Source organism: Bufo gargarizans, unplaced genomic scaffold (genome assembly GCF_014858855.1).
Source record: "Bufo gargarizans isolate SCDJY-AF-19 unplaced genomic scaffold, ASM1485885v1 fragScaff_scaffold_680_pilon:::fragment_2:::debris, whole genome shotgun sequence".
Lineage (NCBI taxonomy): Eukaryota > Metazoa > Chordata > Amphibia > Anura > Bufonidae > Bufo > Bufo gargarizans.
In genome coordinates this window covers 708,528-727,504 of record NW_025334161.1, presented here as the reverse complement: position 1 = coordinate 727,504, position 18,977 = coordinate 708,528, and the positions used below count along the sequence as shown (strand labels likewise).

General features: G+C 43.0%; 1 protein-coding gene across 1 annotated transcript in view; it reads right to left on the bottom strand.

Annotated features, from left to right (window-relative positions):
• Positions 1–3,963: 3,963 nt before the first annotated feature.
• LOC122922734 (plakophilin-1-like) overlaps positions 3,964–18,977 on the bottom strand; it is a gene marked incomplete at its 3' end in the record, with an annotated part of 159,743 nt that continues 144,729 nt past the window's right edge. Inside the window, exons 5-6 of the mRNA XM_044273435.1 lie at positions 13,639–13,846; positions 3,964–4,141 (exon numbers count right to left, since the gene is read on the bottom strand). Of these exons, the coding sequence (XP_044129370.1) occupies positions 3,964–4,141; positions 13,639–13,846 (386 nt within the window). The remainder of the gene's footprint in view (positions 4,142–13,638; positions 13,847–18,977) is intronic.

Genomic DNA, 18,977 nt, shown 5'->3' with positions numbered 1-18,977 from the left:
ATTTTTAAAACAAAAAAATTATGAGAGCTTTAGTTTTTGTATTTTTTTTTAGAGATTTTCTTATATAGTAGCTCATTTTTTGCAGGATGAGGTGACCGGTTTATGGGTACCATTTTGTAGGAAATACGCCTTTTTGATCAATGGGAGTTGCACTTTTTGTGATGTAAGGTGACAAAAATGGCTTTTTTTTACAGTTTTTTTAATGGTGTTTATCGGATGGGGTGGATCATGTTCATTTTCAATTACTTAATTGGGGGATTTTTTTTTTTACATGTGAAACCTTTTTATTTTTTTTAAACACTTTATTTTTTTATTTTACACTTTGCATCCCCCATAAGGTCATACAAGACCTCGTGGGGACATTTAACTTCACATTTTTTTTTCACTATTGATTTCTCCTGTAACTGGGGCTGACATAGTAGCCCCAGTTACAGGGGAAATACAGCCCCTAGACAGGCTGTACAGCATAATATAGCGCTGTACAGCCTCAGTGCAGGGATGATCGTGGTCTATTGAAGACCGCACTCTCCTGGTCACATGACCACTGGGCCGGGACAGGAAGCGCATAGCGCGTCCTGATCTGTATACACAGCGGTTGTTGAGCGCTCTGTTTACAGCGATCTAGAAGGCAGGGACACCTGGGAACTGTCCCTGCCTTCCCTCTGGGTTGCCCTGGTGTCACTGACAGCAGGCCCCCAGGTCGCAGCTGCACGATTAGCATGCAGCTGCCATCTCTGGATGGACGTTCTAGAACGTCCATTCAGAGATAAACATCCACCCATAGGACATTTATATCATATGGGCAGATGTGAAGTGGTTAAATTATTTTTTTACTTACATTTTTTTATACATTTTTCCAAATAATTTGTCCCCAAGATGTCACTGAAAGACCTTTGGAAGACAATGAAGCTTTTTTTTTTGCACTATTTCCACTGTTATTGGGGCGTCCAAAGGAGCTCCCAGTTGCAGGGGAAACCAGCTAGCTGTGGGGGCTTTGTACAAGGCAGAGCTGATCAGGTTCCATTGACCCTGCAGCTCTGCGCTCCTCTGCCCCAAGACGCCCAATCAAAACTTCATAGCGCTCATTGAGCGTTATGTACCTATATGAGGAGAAGGCAGAAGAGCTGATAACCTGCTTCTGCCTTCTCCTTGGCTACCCTGCTGACAGTTGGGGACCCCTCCTGCTCAAGTGCAGGAGCACAAACTACAATCCATTGCCATGCGGCAGCCCGTGCAGAAACACAGCTGATCACATGGCTCTGTGGCCATGTAACCTTGGCTTTGGGGGGGGGGAGCATGCGCCCACGGGCCAAAGGTTGTGCACCGCTGGACTAGAGGTATGGCCATACTGGACTTTGTATTAACCAAAAGACCTCACAGAACAACATGCAAGTTGGGGGACACCTGGGAAATATTGACCATAATATAATAAACTTCCAATTGTTGTTCAAAACAGTGTTTCTTTAAAGAAGCACAAAAACACTGAACTTCCAAAAAGCTAAATTTGACCAGCTAAGAGAGGCCATAATTAACTGGGACAACCTCCTCAAAGATAACAATACAGCCCAAAAATTAGATTTTTTTTAAAAGCAACAAACTTTCATTGTGAGAGGTACATTATTTATGGGAATAAGAAAAAAAAACATATGGATAAACAGAATAATGGGAGCAATAAAAAATCCTAAAGATAGGTCATCAGTATAAAAGTCTTGGTAAACCCCTTTAACTGTAGCAACCAGTGTCAGGCAGCTGCTGCCAAGGCCAATAAGATTATGGGCTGCATCAAAAGGGGCATAGATGCACATGATGAGAATATAGTGGGAGATGTATCAAACTAGTGTAAAGGAAAACCCTTAGCAACCAATCAGATTTCACCTTTCACTTTCCAAAGGAGCTCTGAAAAATTAAATGAGGAATCTGATTGGTTGCTATGGGCAACTAAGTCATTTCTACTTTACACCAGATAAATGCACCCCATAGTTTTGGCACTTTGCAAATCATTAGTCAGACCACACATTGCGTATGGTGTACAATTTAGGGCTCCTGTGCACATAATAAAACTAGTGAGGGTTCAGAGGACAGCAACTAAAGTAATAACTGGAATGAGTGAACTATAGTACCCAGAAAGATTATTAAAATTAGAATTATAAAAAAAAACAAAAAAAACAACAACAACGAAGGGGAGATCTGATAACTATGTATAAATATAACAGGGGTGAGTACAGAGATCTCTCCCATCATCTATTTATCCCCAGGACTGTGACTGTGACAAGGGGACATCCTCTGCGTCTGAAGGAAAGAAGCTTTATACACAAACATAGAAGAGGATTCTTTACAGTAAGAGCAGTGAGATTATGGAATTCTCTGCCGGAGGAGGTGGTGATGGTGAATTCACTAAAAGAGTTCAAGAGGGGCCTGGATGTATTCCTAGAGTGTAATAATATTACAGGTTATAGCTACAAGAGAGGTGTTGTTAAGCCAGGGAGTTATTCTGATTGCCTAATTGGAGTCGGGAAGGAATTTTTTCCCCTAAAATTAGGAAAATTGCCTTTTAACTCATGAGGGTTTTTGCCTTTCCATGGATTAACTTTGCAGGATAATAGGAGGATGAACTAGATAGGTGGAATATTTTTTCAGCCTTACAAACTATGGGGCACATTCACTGATTAAGCCCTGTGCTGTCTGTGGATCCGCCGGATGAAGAGGCGCAGACCTCTTTATAACTTTGGCGGAACTGCCGCCAATTCTAAATGCAAGACAGCTTAGTACCTGTCTTACTTTTAGACGCCTAAACCAGGAATAGAAAATGATGAATGAGATGGGCCTGCTGTGGTTTTCCCTTCCCTGCCACGCCCACTTTTTTAGACCTGGTGTGAGGGTGGAGAAGTCACAGATTGCAGAGCAAAGGACCTTTTCACCGCAATCTGCAAAGAAATATGCCTAATTTAATAAATGACCCCCTATTTTACTGTGTTATCCTTTTTTCCTTCAGGATATGTAGAATTACATTGTATCCATTCAAATGAAGGACAACTATAAAATATTGTACAAATTGCAATGAGTCCTTCAGAGTGAGAGACACTTTTTCCACCTTTTTATATTCTTATAAAAAGCTTTCCAAACATTCACATGTCCAAATAGGTCATATGGAAAGGAGTGAAAGAAGTATGATAGGACAATGTGGCTATAATCAACAATTTAAAGGGGTTGACTAAGTTATTTTTTTGTTCTTTGTATGTTTCTAACTAAGCAAATGTAAGGGCTTTACCGTGCACTTACTGCATCTACAGTGGCTGCTTTCTCAGATTTTACCGAGGGTCACATGACCTGTGATGTCAGCTTCTCTTCCTGCTCTGATGATGTTTTGTGTACAAGCCTGAGAGAGCAGATCGGTGTCTGTACACCAGACTTCACTGTGCTGACCATGCCCCACTGCACTGCTTCCCTGTGTTTCTCTCCCACTGGATACTTCAGGATACTTCAGCAGCAGAGAGGGCTGAAGGCTTTGGTGAGAAGCTGCAGGCAGTGAAGAGACACAGGATCTGCCCTTATCCTGCAGAGACAGAGCTGACAGATTGGAGGAGTTCTGCAGAGCATTGCGCAAGAACAGGTCGGGCGGGGGAAGGTCCTGTGTGTATCAGCAGTGTCATTGTACAGCTGAGACTTGTAGTCCTACACATACAACATGCTGCTGAGCATCCTAGCAGTCAGACATATCACTCAGGGAAGACTTGTATTCACTCCCTTTGCAGAGAGGAAAACCTCAGAGATTGTTGTTTTTGCCGGTAAACAAAGGGCCCGAAGAGAACCAGGGAAATGAGGAAATAGAATGTATTTTATTTTTTTTGCCTAAAACTTGCTTAGCTGTTTTAAAGTGCTATATATTTTTTCATAACTCAGACAACCCCTTTAAAGTAAAACTTTAGAAGTGTGAAGAGAGCAGCAAACTATTATATTTCTTACCTTAAACATCCGGTTGCATTGAAGAATATTTCAGGATCCAGTGAAATCCTCTGACCAGACACCGTATTCTCTGCCCAGCCAGTATATGGAACCACAACACACTCATTCAGTACAGCAAGAGCTTCTTTAACCAGTTCATCCTTCAGCTGATCAGTAGATGACAAATTCCAGAGCAAACCTGTAAGAGACACAGTATGATATTCCATTTTGCTTGTTTTTTTCCCATTATACAACCGTTTACCTGTAAATCTCAGAGTGAGGGCCACCAATCCTGAACTGGAAAAACCTCCTCCTTGAATGTTCATGTTTCATTGTGCCTATAGTTCATGGGCAAATCACACTGGGCGTAGTGAGTCTGAAAGACTGCTATTAGCTGGACTGGGTCTCCCACCAGCTGACATAGCAAAGCCATGGCACAGTATAGGTAACTAACTGTAGTTGATGAAATTATAATGGGGTGTCTCTACCAGGGATGTTTGGACATTTTGCTCCTCTAGAAGCCAGGACAATTTCATAGTTTTATTTTCTGAAAGCAGACGCTTGGCATATTGTCAAAATGCCACCCAACACTTCATACACACAGACACCTGAGCACATTGATATATAGTTCTGTGGGAGGATATGCAGGAAACCTGTATTTTAGGGTACAGTCAGACAAACATATTTCTGGGTCCATATCCATTCTGCAATTTTGCGGACTTCAATTTCAATGGGTCCACAAAAGATGCAGACAGCTTACTGTGTGCTGTCCACATCTGTAGTTCTGTTCCGTGGCCCAGCATAAAAGATAGAGCATATCCTAATCTTCTCCGCAATCATTGACATAATGCATTACAATACTTCTGTACTGTACTATATTATAGTAGTCTGTTGTACAGTCATGGCCAAAAGTTTTGAGAATTACATAAATATTGGAAATTGGAAAAGTTGCTGCTTAAGTTTTTATAATAGCAATTAGCATATACTCCAGAATGTTATGAAGAGTGATAAGATGAATTGCATAGTCCTTCTTTGCCATGAAAATTAACTTAATCCCCAAAAAACCTATCCACTGCATTTCATTGCTGTCATTAAAGGACCTGCTGAGATCATTTCAGTAATCGTCTTGTTAACTCAGGTGAGAATGTTGACGAGCACAAGGCTGGAGATAATTATGTCAGGCTGATTGGGTTAAAATGGCAGACTTGACCTGTTAAAAGGAGGGTGATGCTCGAAATCATTGTTCTTCCATTGTTAACCATGGTGACCTGCAAAGAAACGTGTGCAGCCATCATTGCATTGCATAAAAATGGCTTCACAGGCAAGGATATTGAGGCTACTAAGATTGCACCTCAATCGACAATTTATAGGATCATCAAGAACTTTAAGGAAAGAGGTTCAATTCTTGTTAAGAAGGCTTCAGGGCATCCAAAAAGTCCAGCAAGCGCCAGGATCGTCTCCTAAAGAGGATTCTGCTGCCGTATCGGAGTGCCACCATTGCAGAGCTTGCTCAGGAATGGCAGCAGGCAGGTGTGAGCGCATCTGCATGCACAGTGAGGCAAAGACTTTTGGAAGATGGCCTGGTGTCAAGAAGGGCAGCAAAGAAGCCACTTCTCTCAACAAAAAAAAACCATCAGGGACAGATTGATCTTCTGCAGAAAGTTTGGTGAATGGACTGCTGAGGACTGGGGCAAAGTCATATTCCCCGATGAAGCCTCTTCCCGATTGTTTGGGGCATCAGGAAAAAGGCTTGTCCAGAGAAGAAAAGGTGAGTGCTACCATCAGTCCTGTGTCATGCCAACAGTAAAGCATCCTGAGACCATTCATGTGTGGGGTTGCTTCTCATCCAAGGGAGTGGGCTCACTCACAATTTTGCCCAAAAACACAGCCATGAATAAAGAATGGTACCAAAACACCCTCCAACAGCAACTTCTTCCAACAATCCAACAACAGTTTGGTGAAGAACAATGCATTTTCCAGCACAATAGGCAAAAGTGATAACTAAGTGGCCCGGGGACCAAAACATTGACATTTTGGGTCCATGGCCTGGAAACGTCCCAGATCTTAATCTCATTGAGAACTTGTGGTCAATCCTCAAGAGGCGGGTGGACAAACAAAAACCCACTAATTCTGACAAACGCCATGCCCCTCAAAAGTGATCTTTACAGCGCCACAGCGATTTTACGGTGTTTTTGCAGTGATCAGAAAAAAATATATTCTGTCACTGCAGTTGGGCGGACTGAATGCAAGTGTGTGCACAAGATCAGGCCTGATCGGGCGAACACTGCGTTTTTTGTAGAGCCTATAGAACATGTCCTATTATTGTCTGCAATTGCGGACAAGAAAAGGCATTTTCTATATGGTTCTGGCAATGTGCGGATCCGCAAGATGCGGAAAGCACATTGCCGGTGTCCATGTTTTGCGGATCCGTGGATCCGCAAAACACATACGGACGTCTGAATGGAGCCTTATAGGGGGATGATCAATGACAGTGGGGTGATCAGGGAGTCTCTATGGGGTGATCAGGGGTTAATAAGGGGTTAATAAGTGACAAGGGGGGGTGTAGTGTGGTGATTGGTGCTACTTACAGAGCTGCCTGTGTCCTCTGGTGGTCGATCCAAGCAAAAGGACCAGGTAGCAGGTATATTAGACGCTGGTTACAAAACAGCGTCTAATATACCTTTCTGGGGTTAAAAAAATCTCCGCTGGCAGGCTGTAGATCAACTTGTTTACCTTGCGATCCTGTAAACGCGCGCTCCTGTGTGCGCGCGTTCACAGAAAATCTCGGCTCACACGAGATGATGCCGATTGGTGTTAGTGTGACGGCAGGAGGTTAACATATTATTATTATTAGTGCTGCAGTCTGTCTAATTTACTGCAGTAACATATTATTAGAGGTGCATGGTCTGAGTCATTATGCTGTACAGTGCAGAGGCACTATATAAAGGGGGCACAGAAACTGGCAGTGCAGGTTCTTTCTTTATGGGGGCCTAGAGCAAGAGGCGTTATATAAAGGGGGAGCAGAATCTCACACTGTATAAAGTGGGTAAAAACCAGAGGCACTACATACTGTACAAAGGTTACAGAAACTGGAACTACTATATTACAGGGGGTATAGAACCTAGCACTGTATACAGGGGGCATAGAGAATAAGAGCATATATGAGGGCACAGGTTGTGTTCATGTGGCCGTATATACAGGGGGTATGGCAGAGTGTGTGACTGTCTATAGAGGGCACCAAGTGTGTGGCACTACCATTAGGGGCACTCTGTATTTGGCGCTTCACTTTCAGGGGGTATTTATATGACATGATTGTACTGAGGGGCACAGTGTATGCTGCTGTAATGTTCAGGGCACAGTGTGAAGCACTAAAGGGAGTTTGGGTTACTACTGTATATATGCTAAGGATGTGTTGCTGAAGTGAGAAACTGAAAAAGTCTGGGCAGAATTAACTGAGGAAAGTCATTATGGGGGTCTGAAATGAATGGGAAGAAAAGGAAAAATAATAACTCTGGAGTAACCTGTAAGTTATTAAATGTACTGTAATTGTTTATTCTGCCACTGACTGTGTCACTCTGTAGTGACTTGTATGATCCTATAGCATTCTTGGTATGTTGGCGGCTAACGCCCATCGCTGTGTCTATTAGGAATTACTCATTGAACAACTATTACTACCATTTTTGCCTTTACTACAATTTCCCTCCCCTCCTTGCTATGTGTGCAGCAAATTTGGCGAGATAAACGGGAAACAAGGCGCTCATAGGGTAGTAATTTTTAGTAGATAGTTTTAGAGAGAGTACTGTATCAGTAATTGCACTCAACGTCTGGTATTTGTGCTTGTGTCAACACAACACTTGCAAAGGCGGGGGGGGGGGGGGGTTTGGGGAGTAAAAGTTCGATCCAGATGAGGTATGCTGCCGGTATCTTTCTCAATCCTTGGAGTCGCCAGTACTCCAGAGGAGTGATGTAGAACACTGTGAAAGGGCTGTGTACTAGCTTGTATACACTGTGACACCTTTTGGCGCTAAACCACAATAGCGAATGTTGTCTTTTTAGAAATATTTATTTGTTCAGGTGGCTTAGAGATTAACCTGTCTATGCAAATATTATCTGTACTGGGCTGTTTTGAGTTGGTGCTGTATATATGTACTGTGCTTGGTTCTGGTGCTGTACAGGTCCTTCTAAAAAAAATTGCATATTGTGATAAAGTTCATTATTTTCTGTAATGTACTGATAAACATTAGACTTTCATATATTTTAGATTCATTACACACCAACTGAAGTAGTTCAAGCCTTTTATTGTTTTAATATTGATGATTTTGGCATACAGTCATGTGAAAAAATTAGGACACCCTTTGAAAGCATGTGGTTTTTTGTAACATTTTTAATAAAAGGTTATTTCATCTCCGTTTCAACAATACAGAGAGATTAAAGTAATCCAACTAAACAAAGAAAACTGAGGAAAAGTATTTTCAAGATCTTCTGTAAATGTCATTCTACAAAAATGCCTATTCTAACTGAGGAAAAAGATAGGACACCCTTGCCCCTAATAGCGAGTGTTACCTCCTTTGGCTGAAATAACTGCAGTGAGACGGTTCTTGTAGCCATCTACCAGTCTTCGACATCGGTCTGAGGAAATTTTACCCCACTCCTCAATGCAGAACTTTTTCAGCTGTGAGATGTTTGAGGGGTTTCTTGCACGTACAGCCCTTTTCAAGTCACCCCACAGCATCTCAATGGGATTCAAATCTGGACTTTGACTTGGCCACTCCAGGACTCTCCATTTCTTCTTTTTCAGCCAATCTTTGGTTGATTTACTAGTATGTTTTGGGTCATTGTCATGTTGCATGGTCCAGTTCCGCTTCAGCTTTAATTTTCTAACTGATGGTCTCACATGTTCTTCAAGCACCTTCTGATACACAGTAGAATTCATCGTGGATTCTATGATGGTGAGCTGACCAGGTCCTGCTGCAGCAAAGCAGCCCCAAACCATGACACTTCCACCTCCATGCTTCACAGTTGGTATGAGGTTCTTTTCTTGGAATGCTGTGTTTGGTTTACGCCAAACATGTCCTCTGCTGTTGTGTCCAAATAATTCAATTTTGGACTCATCTGTCCAAAGAACATTATTCCAGAAGTCCTGGTCTTTGTCAACTTTATCTCTGGCAAATGTCAGTCTGGCCTCGATGTTTCTCTTGGAAAGCAAAGGTTTCCTCCTTGCACACCTCCCATGCAAGTTAAACTTGTACAGTCTCTTTCTGATTGTAGAGGCATGTACTTCTACATCAACAGTAGCCAGAGCCTGCTGTAGTTCTCGAGATGACACTTTAGGGTTTTTGGAGACCTCTTTTAGCATCTTGCGGTCTGCTCTTGGGGTGAACTTGCTGGGGCGACCAGTCCTGGGCATGTTGGCAGTTGTTTTGAAAGCCCTCCACTTGTAGACTATCTTCCGGACAGTGGAATGGCTGATTTCAAAATCTTTTGAGATCTTTTTAAATCCCTTCCCAGACTCATAGGCTGCTACAATCTTTTTTCTGAAGTCCTCTGACAGCTCTTTTGCTCTCACCATGGTGCTCACTCTCACTTCAACAGTCAGGAGCACACCAAACTAAATGTCTGAGGTTTAAATAGGGCAAGCCTCATTCAACATGCAGAGTAACGATCTACTAATTATGTGCACCTGGTGTGATATACCTGTGTGAGATCTGAGAAAATTTAAGAGGGAATACATGTGAGGGTGTCCTATCTTTTTCCTCAGTTAGAATAGGCATTTTTGTAGAATGACATTTACAGAAGATCTTGAAAAGACTTTTCTTCAGTTTTCTTTGTTTAGTTGGATTACTTTAATCTCTCTGTATTGTTGAAACGGAGATGAAATAACCTTTTATTAAAAATGTTACAAAAACCCACATGCTTTCAAAGGGCGTCCTAATTTTTTCACATGACTGTACAGCTCATGAAAACCCAAATTTCCTATCTCAAAAAATTAGCATATTTCATCCGACCAATAAAAGAAAAGTGTTTTTAATACAAAAAAAGTCAACCTTCAAATAATTATGTTCAGTTATGCACTCAATACTTGGTCGGGAATCCTTTTGCAGAAATGACTGCTTCAATGCGGCGTGGCATGGAGGCAATCAGCCTGTGGCACTGCTGAGGTGTTATGGAGGCCCAGGATGCTTCGATAGCGGCCTTAAGCTTATCCAGAGTGTTGGGTCTTGCGTCTCTCAACTTTCTCTTCCCAATATCCCACAGATTCTCTATGGGGTTCAGGTCAGGAGAGTTGGCAGGCCAATTGAGCACAGTAATACCATGGTCAGTAAACCATTTACCAGGGGTTTTGGCACTGTGAGCAGGTGCCAGGTCGTGCTGAAAAATGAAATCTTCATCTCCATAAAGCTTTTCAGCAGATGGGAGCATGAAGTGCTCCAAAATCTCCTGATAGCTAGCTGCATTGACCCTGCCCTTGATAAAACACAGTGGACCAACACCAGCAGCTGACATGGCACCCCAGACCATCACTGACTGTGGGTACTTGACACTGGACTTCAGGCATTTTGGCATTTCCCTCTCCCCAGTCTTCCTCCAGACTCTGGCACCTTGATTTCCGAATGACATGCAAAATTTGCTTTCATCCGAAAAAAGTACTTTGGACCACTGAGCAACAGTCCAGTGCTGCTTCTCTGTAGCCCAGGTCAGGCACTTCTGCCACTGTTTCTGGGGAATGCGGCACCTGTAGCCCATTTCATGCACACGCCTGTACACGGTGGCTCTGGATGTTTCTACTCCAGACTCAGTCCACTGCTTCCGCAGGTCCCCCAAGGTCTGGAATCGGTCCTTCTCCACAATCTTCCGCAGGGTCCGGTCACCTCTTCTCGCTGTGCAGCGTTTTCTGCCACACTTTTTCCTTCCCACAGACTTCTCACTGAGGTGCCTTGATACAGCACTCTGGGAACTGCCTTTTCGTTCAGAAATTTCTTTCTGTGTCTTACCCTCTTGCTTGAGGGTGACAATGATGGCCTTCTGGACAGCAGTCAGGTCGGCAGTCTTACCCATGATTGCGGTTTTGAGTAATGAACCAGGCTGGGAGTTTTTAAAAGCCTCAGGAATCTTTTGCAGGTGTTTAGAGTTAATTAGTTGATTCAGATGATTAGGTTAATAGCTTGTTTAGAGAACCTTTTCATGATATGCTAATTTTTTGAGATAGGAATTTTGGGTTTTCATGAGCTGTATGCCAAAATCATCAATATTAAAACAATAAAAGGCTTGAACTACTTCAGTTGGTGTGTAATGAATCTAAAATATATGAAAGTCTAATGTTTATCAGTACATTACAGAAAATAATGAACTTTATCACAATATGCTAATTTTTTTAGAAGGACCTGTATATGTGCAGGAAAACATACAGCAACAACTCAGTGACCAACAACATGGCTAAATACTTAGCCAACATACTGGTCTCTCTTGTTAGAAATACAGAGCACCACATCCAGAACTCTCAGGACTTCACATCTAAAGTCCAAGGCTTGATTCTGGCTACAGAGGAAACAATGGTGTCCTATGATGTTAAACCCATTTTCACATGCATACCCACAACAGAGGCAGTTCAAACAGTAAGTACAAATTTAATACAAGACAGCAGCCTCAGCAGCAGAAAAAATCTTAATCCAGATCAATTTTCTTCTTTGCTGGACCTTTGCCTGACCGCCTATTTAAGTATAAGTTCTACAGACAGAAATATGACAATATGACTGTGCTATAGGATCACCAATTTCACCCATTGTGGCTAACCTGTACATTGTCATGGTGTGGTTCACCGTGCCGTGTGATGCCGTGCAGGCTGGCTGCATGCGCACTAGCGTACTGGCAGAAGGCCGTCATCCTGTGCAGGCTGGTTGCTAGGGGCTGCGTGCTGGCTGCGGTATCTGGTGTGAACCTGTCCGTGTACGTGTGTGTACCCCATTAACTGTGTCTGTATTAGTGTATCCTGGTTGCCAAGGGAAACACCCTGTTCTGTTCAGTGTTCCTGGTTGCCATGGTCAATTCCCGGTACCGCAGCCTTGCGCTGTGTTCTGGTTCCCTGACCTGTAGGGATTAATCCCGGAGTTGCTCTGTGTGTGTGTTCCTCACAGGTGCACTCGTTGGGCGAGTATTCCTCCCTGTGATCCGTGTGTTTCTGGGTCAGTCTTGCTTGTTCTATAGTCAGTTCCTTGTTATGCTCTGTTTTGCCCTTTGCTGCTGATCCTTGGGTTTCTGTCTGCTATACTTTGGTATGGTTCCGCCTTGCTCTGCATTGTGGTTTTCGTTCTGTTTGTATGCCATGTTCTGTCCATAGCCTAGCAGATCTATTCTGCGTCTGTTTCTGTTATGCCTGTTTCTGTTCTTGTTTGTGGCAGTTTACTCTGCTTCTGTTCATGTCTGTTTGTCCGCCTGCGGAAGTAGGCTCCTGGCTTCCCAGGAGGGTGAATCGCCATCCGTGTGCAGCTCTGCCTGGGACCGCTTAGCTCTGTCTGCTTGCAGCGCAGGTAACTGTTTCTGACTCTGTCCTGTCTATTCCTGGTTTCTGTCATAGTTGTATTTCGGTTCATGCCTGTTCTACTGTAGATACTTTCGTAGGTATCTCCTGGTCCTCCTGACCCATTGTTACTGTACGGGTGTGGCTCTGGAGTGGCACCTGGCAGCTACCCTAACGCCAAAGTCTATCTCCGCCATCTAGTGAAGTCCAGGTAGCTGCTTAGTCACGCCCCTTCAGGCTACATACCGTTAGTAGCACAGTGGGTTTTCACCCCCTGATCTGTAACAGTACTCTGCGGCACGTTTGTCATTGTCATGTGCTTCTGTTACCTTGCATTAAAGTTTCCGTGTTCCGTAGCATGTTTGCCGTGTCCTACCTTGCCTGACGTTTCGGGGGTTCCCCGCAGGATCCCCGGCATGTTACATACATGAAGGAAGTGGAACATAAAACTCTAAACACCTTTGTGGGAACTGCACCCAGTTACTGGTCCAGATAGGTGGAAGACAGGGTTAAAAACCAAATGCAAGATGATAACACGCTAACTGAACACATCAACCCAGTGGACCATAACATCAGTTTTACATAGGAAGATGTGCCAAACAGCAAATGGCTTTCTTGCACTGCTTTGTAAGCAGTCAGACAGGGAGGATTGCTGGAAACTGGAGTATACAGAGAGTCTACTCATATGAACTACTACCTGCTGTTTGACTCCCACCATCTTCTGGATCACAAACTGGGGGTTTTGTTTTCAGTTTATGCTAACAACCACATCGAAGTCTTTGGGGAAAACAAACATACATAAGGTGCAGGATCACCCCAAACAATTGCGGATTTGAAAATCTGCTTGGCAGGTCAGTATCCACACAGAAGCAAAAAGCAACGTGTACATGAGCTTTGCCAAATCTCTTCACTTTGCTGCTACTTTATTATGCTGCTTTCCAATTATGTGTGTAGGGGCACATTTATTAAGACTGGCGTTTTAGACTTTAGTCTTAATAAAGGCCCATGGCTGGCGGTGGATCCGCCAGAGTTATGAAGAGGCGCCGGCTTCTCCATAACTACGGCGCATCCAACACCAGTTCTAAATGTAAGTCACAAGGCTTCATGCAATTTAGATTAGAACCTAAATCAATTCAAGCTGCTCAAGCTATCATCCAAACATTTCACATGAAACTTCTGACCTGTTATTTGTTTTTGAATCTCCTGATTGGGAGTCTTCCTCAATAGGCTGACTGCCTCGCGGACACCTCCTTGACGGCTTGTCTCAAGTTTATTTTGGTTGTTTTTGAAAACAAGATTCCTGAGCGCCCCGGCTGCTGCCAGCTGCACATTTTGATTGGAACTCCTGAAAAGGCTTATTAGCTTCTGGATGCCATGGTACTGATTAACCTGAGAACAACAAAAAAACAAGTATTCAAAATCATTTTAATATAATGTATAATTATTTAAAATGATTGATTAAAAATCATTGATTTTGGCATTGTCAGTGCTCATGTAATCATTTTGATGTGCACCTGGTTTTGGCTTACAATCACTGATGGAAATCACTGACCAAAACACTATGTAAATAATATTAGGTTAGAGAGCTGAGGGGAAATAAGGTAAGCATTTAGGGTAAAACATATAATTATGACAACACTAAATATTAATGGAGACATTTATCATCCCCTGTATGAACACCGGTGGCAAAAAGTTGTAAAATTTGGAACACAACATGGTTGTACAAAATTTGGAAGTTTGAAGCCCCTCTCACCACTTTTCTAAAAAGTATGTACTGCTGGGCCATCCTAGCAAATGTCTACACTAAAATAGCTGGACCCACTTTCTGATGTCTTCTTCCCAGCAGGCCTGGCCACCGAGCCTGCTCTGTCCCACTCCACAGACTGTGGTCTGGTCTGATACTTGTCAAGGCCTCTCCTCCTTTGTTGGTAGGGTGCATGCATGCACTCCCTCTGACTCTTAAAGGACCAGAGTGTGCACGCTGGAGTACTTAAGGCATCTTCCCCTTTGGAGGGTGCTCAAGTAAAAGGTTTCATAGCCTGCTAAATTTCAGCATAAGTGTGCTGTTTCTGTTGTCTGCCTGTGTTAAAGGGGTTGGCCACTATACACAAAAAAAAATAAATAAAATGGCCCCAGATAATAACTAATGCCAGGGGCGGCCCATAGCAAGAATCTAAATTGGGCCCCCATTCCCCTTTTATAGCCCCTCCCACTACCCATTCCAGGCCTCACCCTTTGTTGCTGCGTTATATAATTTATGCCATCAGGGCCGGATTTGGATTACAAAACAGCCCTGGCACACAAAAGAGCTATAATAGATGCAGTGTGTACAGATGTATAGTATATACAGCAGTGTACTGTTATATAAGGTACGAGGTATAATATATGCAGTGTGTGTATATATATATATATATATACATACACACAGTATATATATACAGAGCAGTGTATTGATGTGAGAAATACAAGGTATAATACTGTAGATGCAGTGTTTATAGAAGTATGTGGACAGTTATGCATTATGGTCACTGTGTGTGTGAGGTACATGAGGTAGTGGTCACTGTAACTGTCTGAAGTATTATACATGAGTGAGCAATGAGTAAAAACAGGGCATGGGGGGGGGGGGGGGTTCAAATGACAAGAATGGAGGACCTCCTCTTACCACTCCATTCCAGTCTGTATGGATCAATGCAGAGCTGATTGTGAACTTCTAATACTTACTGTCTGTGAAGGTTCTCATTTATCCAGGTCATGGTATATAGCTGTAAAGAATAAATCAAGGCAACTGGACATACTGTAGATTTCTTGAAAACGTTTCACTCGTTCTTCCAACGAGCTTTCTCAATTCTGAGTGATTGTACAAAAATTCTGGGAATAAATATGTAACTGAATCCACATCTGGTAATTATACCCAGCATTGGGTCAAAGGTGTTGATTCCATTATCCTAATTTGAGTCAGTAGGTGATAAGGCTTGAATAGAGGTGGGGGGGTTAGACATCTATTGTCTGCCACGTATAATGCTGTCTTGACACCTTTTTCTGGGAAGTCTTTATCACCTACTGACTCCAATTAGGATAATAGAATCAACACCTTTGACCCAATGCTGGGTATAATTACCAGATGTGGATTCAGTTACATATTTATTCCCAGAATTTTTGTACAATCACTCAGAATTGAGAAAGCTCGTTGGAAGAACGAGTGAAACGTTTTCAAGAAATCTACAGTACGTCCAGTTGCCTTGATTTATTCTTTACAGATATCTAATACTTTTAGGTGATGATGTCACAGGTCCTGACAGATGTATCTTTCCAAATTAGGAACTATACCATTTTTGGTGCAGTTACTTTGCTAGATTCTGCAGGACCTGTGATTAGAGATGTCGCGAACATAAAATTTTCCATTTGCGAGCGGCGAACGTGAATTTCCGCAAGTGTTTGCGAATGGGCGAACCGCCATAGACTTCAATGGGCAGGCGAATTTTAAAACCCACAGGGACTCTTTCTGGCCACAATAGTGATGGAAAAGTTGTTCCAAGGGGACTAACACCTGGACTGTGGCATGCCGGAGGGGGATCCATGGCAAAACTCCCATGGAAAATTACGTAGTTGACGCAGAGTTGGGTTTTAATCCATAAAGGGCATAAATCACCTAACATTCCTAAATTGTTTGGAATAACGTGCTTTAAAACATCAGGTATGATGTGGTATCGATCAGGTAGTGTAACGGTTACACCCACTTCACAGTGACAGACCAAACTCCCTGTTTAACGCACCGCAAACAACCGCAAACAGTCCAATTGCACAACCGCAAACTCCCCATTTGCACAATGTTGGATACCATGCTAGCCATGTCCCGTTCCTTGTCCTCACTGATGTCATTGAAGGTCTCTTCCTACACCCAGCCACGTACAACACCAAGGGTCCCCGAAAGGTGTTGCCTCTCTCTGCGTTATTATTAGGTGTGTTAAGTAGTACTATTCATATAAGTTTAATCCCTGTTACGTCCCCTATCAGGGGACGTGTATATGTCATTGATTTTAGGAACTGGGAGATGGAAAAAGGTCCTCCTACTTCAAATTTGGGGCACTGCGCGTGCTATATAATGTGCCACCAGATATGAGTGGTGTGTTAAGTAGTACTATTCTTATCAGTTTAATCCCTGTTACGTCCCCTATCAGGGGACGTGTATATGGCATCGATTTTAGGAAGCGGGAGATGGAAAAAGATGCTTGGTCGGTCCTCCTACTTCAAATTTGGGGCACTGCACGTGCAATCTAATGTGCCACCAGATATGAGTGGTGTGTTAAGTAGTACTATTCTTATCAGTTTAATCCCTGTTACGTCCCCTATTAGGGGACGTGTATATGGCATTGATTTTAGGAACTGGGAGATGGAAAAAGATGCTTGGTCGGTCCTCCTACTTCAAATTTGGGGCACTGCGCGTGCAATCTAATGTGCCATCAGATAGGAGTGGTGTGTTAAGTAGTACTATTCTTATCAGTTTAATCCCTGTTACGTCCCCTATCAGGGGACGTGTATATGGCATTGATTTTAGGAACTGGGAGATGGAAAAAGATGCTTGGTCGGTCCTCCTACTTCAAATTTGGGGCACTGCGCGTGCAATCTAATGTGCCATCAGATAGAAGTGGTGTGTTAAGTAGTACTATTCTTATCAGTTTAATCCCTGTTACGTCCCCTATCAGGGGACGTGTATATGGCATCGATTTTAGGAAGTGGGAGATGGAAAAAGATGCTTGGTCGGTCCTCCTACTTCAAATTTGGGGCACTGCACGTGCAATCTAATGTGCCACCAGATAGGAGTGGTGTGTTAAGTAGTACTATTCTTATCAGTTTAATCCCTGTTACGTCCCCTATCAGGGGACGTGTATATGGAATCGATTTTAGGACCGGGAGACGGAAAAAGATGCTTGGTTGGTCCTCTTAATTCCAATTTGGGGCACTGCGTGTGCGCTGTGTAATGTACTGTGCAATCCCAATATGTGTGGTGTGTTAAATAGTACTATTCCTATCAGTTTAATCCCTGTTACGTTCACTAGTATTATTATTAATATAAGGTGTGTTAAGTAGTACTATTCTTATCAGTTTAATCCCTGTTACGTCCCCTATCAGGGGAGGTGTGTATGGAATCGATTTTAGGTACCGGGAGATGGAAAAAGATGCTTGGTCGGTCCTCCTACTTCAAATTTGGGGCGCTGTGCATGGTTCCCGAGCTACTTGAGAAACCTTGGCGTGGTGCTCGGGCTCAGACATGTCCTCCAAGCAGGATATGTTGGCTAATTCTCAATTTTACACCAGTACGAGGGTTAGTAAGACCACATAGTGCACCTGTCTTTGTTTTTGTTATGTCATTTTGACTTCTTATCACATCCACACAATTGCTATCCTGTGTAGGATGTCCATTGTGGTACTTGTGGTCCGCTGCAGGCATCCTCCATTGTATGCATTTTTGCTGGACCACAGTATAGATGCACCACTGCATATGGGGTTGAGCACCTCCTGCTTTTTAATACCACGCTAAATTGTAGTTTGCACTGTGCATGCAATCTACTGTGCCACCAGATAGGAGTGGTGTGTTAAGTAGTACTATTCCTATCAGTTTAATCCCTGTTATGTCCCCTATCAGGGGACGTGTATGGAATAGATTTTAGACAACCGCAAAGAGTTGTCAATAGTTGACACACTCATTACATACATTTTATACCTCTATGCGTCAATCTTGGTGTAGTGATGACTGTGCTCGTGCGCACGTTTGGGAGATTGCAGGCAATGTTTTTTTTTTCAAAGTCTATGGTCGTGCTGAGGTAGTTCAGTGACAGTTAAGTGACCCAGAAAACAATGATTCTGCAGTGTGGGCTCATTGTTGGCCTAGAAGCTTTAATGATCACCTTAGATGATCACAAAGAAAATTAATGTTTTTTTTATGCAAAATTATCCAGCCGATCACTTTTGGTCTGTTCACAATGAAGCAACGACCTTATCATCTGGGGTGTGCCAACATTGCCATTGCCAACACACTCATAGAGGTGGTCGCATTCATTTTTGTTTGGTTTTTGAAGCCACAGTGCAGAGGCCAGAAAAATTAGGCATGTACACATGCCTGAAAAATTAGGTATTGTTAGATATTAGGTAATGTTACCGAATTACCGGAAGTCGGAAAGGATGCAGCAGTTCCAAAATAAATTAAAAAGTATGCTTTACACAGCGTATAAGGGTGATGTCACAGCACAACGGGAATCTAACAGGGTAAAAGGTGAAAGTAATCCTCCTCCTACCACGACCACGCTGTAGCAGCGGCCAGAAAAATGTATGTTTGTTTCCCAGACAGAAAGTGCCCTAAAACATTGCGGCTTGAACCCTAGTTGGTGGTGGATAAGTCACGCAAGTCATCCGGCATTCAGAGATAAAATACAGCAGCGTGTGGACCATTTTTAGCCCAAGGCAGCTGATCTCATCACCGGGCCTTTTTTAGTCAAATGTATCGCTCACTGTCAGTCCCTTC